This window comes from Rhizophagus irregularis, chromosome 17 (assembly GCF_026210795.1).
Source record: "Rhizophagus irregularis chromosome 17, complete sequence".
NCBI lineage: Eukaryota > Fungi > Glomeromycota > Glomeromycetes > Glomerales > Glomeraceae > Rhizophagus > Rhizophagus irregularis.
The window spans coordinates 1,611,936-1,615,290 of record NC_089445.1 but is presented as its reverse complement, the minus strand read 5'-3'; the positions used below and the strand labels follow the sequence as shown (position 1 = coordinate 1,615,290).

The 3,355-nt window shown below is 28.9% G+C and overlaps 1 protein-coding gene across 1 annotated transcript; it reads left to right on the top strand.

The window, feature by feature from the left end:
* Positions 1-378: 378 nt before the first annotated feature.
* Positions 379-2,493, top strand: OCT59_009088 (Homospermidine synthase 1; the record flags this gene model as incomplete). Its single annotated transcript, XM_066133300.1, has 6 exons — positions 379-639; positions 741-1,713; positions 1,801-1,928; positions 1,996-2,086; positions 2,158-2,243; positions 2,323-2,493. 6 exons carry the CDS (start codon positions 379-381, stop codon positions 2,491-2,493), a joined length of 1,710 nt encoding a protein of 569 aa, XP_065999751.1.
* Positions 2,494-3,355: the final 862 nt, after the last annotated feature.

The window sequence follows — 3,355 nt, the reverse complement described above, 5'->3', positions numbered from 1 at the left end:
CCTAACATTCCATAACTTCAAGCACTATTTGTTATTTTTGGCTTGCGAATAATAATAAATCATCATCATCGAATTTCACGTCGTCTTTTTGCAAAAATTTTATTTTAAAAAGCATTTGTTTTATACTTCTTAATATCATTCACTAGTAGTTGTAACGGAAGAAGAAATTGTAACACAAGAAAGGAATAAACAATATGAAAAATATTTATAGCACGTCATTTACACGTGAAAGTTTTTTGATTTACATTTAATATTCCAAATCAATAATTGAATGGACAAACTAGCTATATTCTATTTCTCTGAAATTTTTTTTTACACAGTTTTCTTAGGAATATCCATTATTTGTTTACTATATAATAGAAAAAAATAATAACCTTAATGAGTGGAAAAGCAATCGGCATTGATTTAGGAACGTCATATTCCTGTGTTGGTGTTTGGCGAAATGATAGAGTTGAAATTATTGCAAATGACCAGGGTAATCGTACAACACCATCATATGTAGCTTTCACTGATACAGAGATTCTTATTGGAGATGCGGCCAAAAATCAAGCTTTTATAAATCCTCATAATACTGTATTTAGTGTTCATCGTCTTATTGGTCATAATTTCAATGATAAGAACGTCAAATCTGGTATGAAGGTATGTTCTATATAAAAAAAAAAATTTAAAAATATTATTTTGTAATTAGTATTCATAAAACAGTAAGAAATATTTATAATAAAAAAATATTAAACAATTAGTATTGGCCATTCAAAGTTATTAATAAACCAGTTATCAATGTAGAATATAAAGGAAAAAGAAAAGATTTCACACCCGAAGAAATTTTATCCATGGTATTGGTAAAAATGAAAGAGACCGCAGAAGCATCTCTTGGCACACAAGTTAATAATGCTGTAATTACGGTACCAGCTTATTTTAATAACTCCCAACGACAAGCTATAAAAGATGCCGGTTTGATTGCGGGTTTAAATGTACTTCGTATCATTACTGGACCAACTGCAGCGGCTATTGCTTACGGATTGGATAATAAAACTACTGGAGAACGAAATGTTCTTGTCTTTGATTTGGGTGGTGGTACCCTTGATGTCTCTCTCTTAACTATTGAAGAGGGGATTTTTAAAGTAAAAGCCGTTGCTGGTGACAATCATCTTGGTGGTGAAGATTTTGATAATCGTCTTATAAGTCATTTTGTACAAGAATTCAAAAGAAAATTTAAAAAAGATATTTGTTCCAATGCACGTGCTGTCCGTCGTTTAAGAACAGCATGTGAACGTGCGAAACGTACACTTTCAACATCAATAAAAGCTTCCATTGAAATTGATTCTCTTTATGAAGGTATTGACTTCTATACCTCTTTGACGCGAACCAGATTTGAAGAATTAAATCAAGATCTATTTAATTCTACAATGGAACCTGTTGAGAAAGTACTTCGAGATAGTAAAATTGACAAAAGTCAAGTCCATGAAATTGTCTTAGTCGGTTGTTCAACGTATATTCCTAAGATTCAAAAAATGGTATCTGAATTCTTTGATGGTAAAAAACCAAACAAATCTATCAATCCTGCTGAAGCCGCAACCTATGGTGCTGCCGTACAAGCTGCTATTTTATCTGGTGATACTTCTGAAAAGACTCAAGATCTACTTTTACTTGATATCGTTCCTTTATCTCTGAGCATCGAAACTGCTGATGGTGTAATGAAGCCACTAATTAAACGTAATACTTCAGTACCTATTAAGAAATCTGAAATTATATCTACAGATTTTGATAATCAGTCTAGTATATCAATTAAAATATATGAAGGTGAACGTACTCGAACAAGAGATAGCAACTTACTCGGAAAATTCGAATTATCTGGAATTTCTCCTGCTCCAAGAGGTGTTCCGCAAATAAAAGTTACCTTTGATATTGATGCAAATGGCATCTTGAACGTTTGTATTTAATAAGAATATATAATTTTATTAAATTAATTGTATTTAACTTTTTAATTAATTATAGGTTTCTGCAGTTGGTAAAACAACCGGAAGATCAAATAAGATTACCGTCACTAATGACAAAGGATTATCGAAAGAAGAAATCGAACGCATGGGTTTGAATCAATTTTTAATATTCACATTTTAATAATCATACTGTAATATAAGTTTAATTATTTTAATAAAGTTGCAGAAAGAATGCAATATGCGCAAAAAATGGAACCACAAAATTGCTTAGAGTCCTATGCATACAACTTGCTTACTGTTGTTCGAGTAAGTTTTTCAGTTTTTTGTTATAGTTCTGTCTACTTGATCAAATTTATAATCTTATTTTAAATGAATTTGAATTTAGAATATTGATAATATAAAGAATGAACTTCATGATGCAGCACAAAAATCAATTGCATGGCTTGAGAATAACCGAGAAGCAAGAAAAGATGAACATGACCAGGAACAAAAATTACTTGAAGAGATTGTCGACCAAATAATGAGTAATCTAAATAACGTAAATATTTCTTCATAGTTTTCCTAACTCAATAAGTACGTTTTGTAATATTAAATCTTAGGTAAAGTCAAACCAAGATCATAATTGTACGTAATAAAAGGTGAATAAATTGACATTAAAAATATGCGGATTTTTGGAGACGCGATTAGCAAACAAAATTATAAGTTAATACGAATAATTTTTTCCACATGACCACGAAATTACATTTAATAAGGCTTAGTGCAAAATGAATTAAAACCTTTATGTATAAATTTTTATATTATATTATATTTTACTTTTTATGGAAATTATTGATCAAGTTAGTTTAAAATAAATTACATTTAGATCGAACATATGATTAGCCCATGTAAGCTTTAAGTATTAAGCTAACCTCAAAATTAACCTGAGGCAATTTTCATTAACCGCTCTTCACGCAAAGAAAGAGAAATAAATAAGATCTAGGGAAAACAATTAATAAATTGCAAAATAATTCTAAATGCAATTCAATATTATTTGACCTTACACTCTGCTTTTCTTTGGAGCATCTGCAAAAAATGACAGAATTGTAGACAAAAGTTCTTCTAATATGATACTGTAGTCATGATGGTTATGAGTATAAATTTAGTAGGCATAAATCCTAATTTAAATATACTTTATATTATTTAATTATAAGTCATGGGAAAACGAACTATTATTACGATGGTTTATATAATTACGGGCACAAATTCTTAAAAAATGAAGTTAATTACGTATATATATATATTCTTATTTACTTTGCGCGTTTATGATTTAATTTATAACATATACTGAGCTTATATACTGTAGTTTTGAATTATAAATTACTACTTGAAATCTTATGAAATAAATTTTTTATTTATTTTTATTTTATTTTATTTTAATA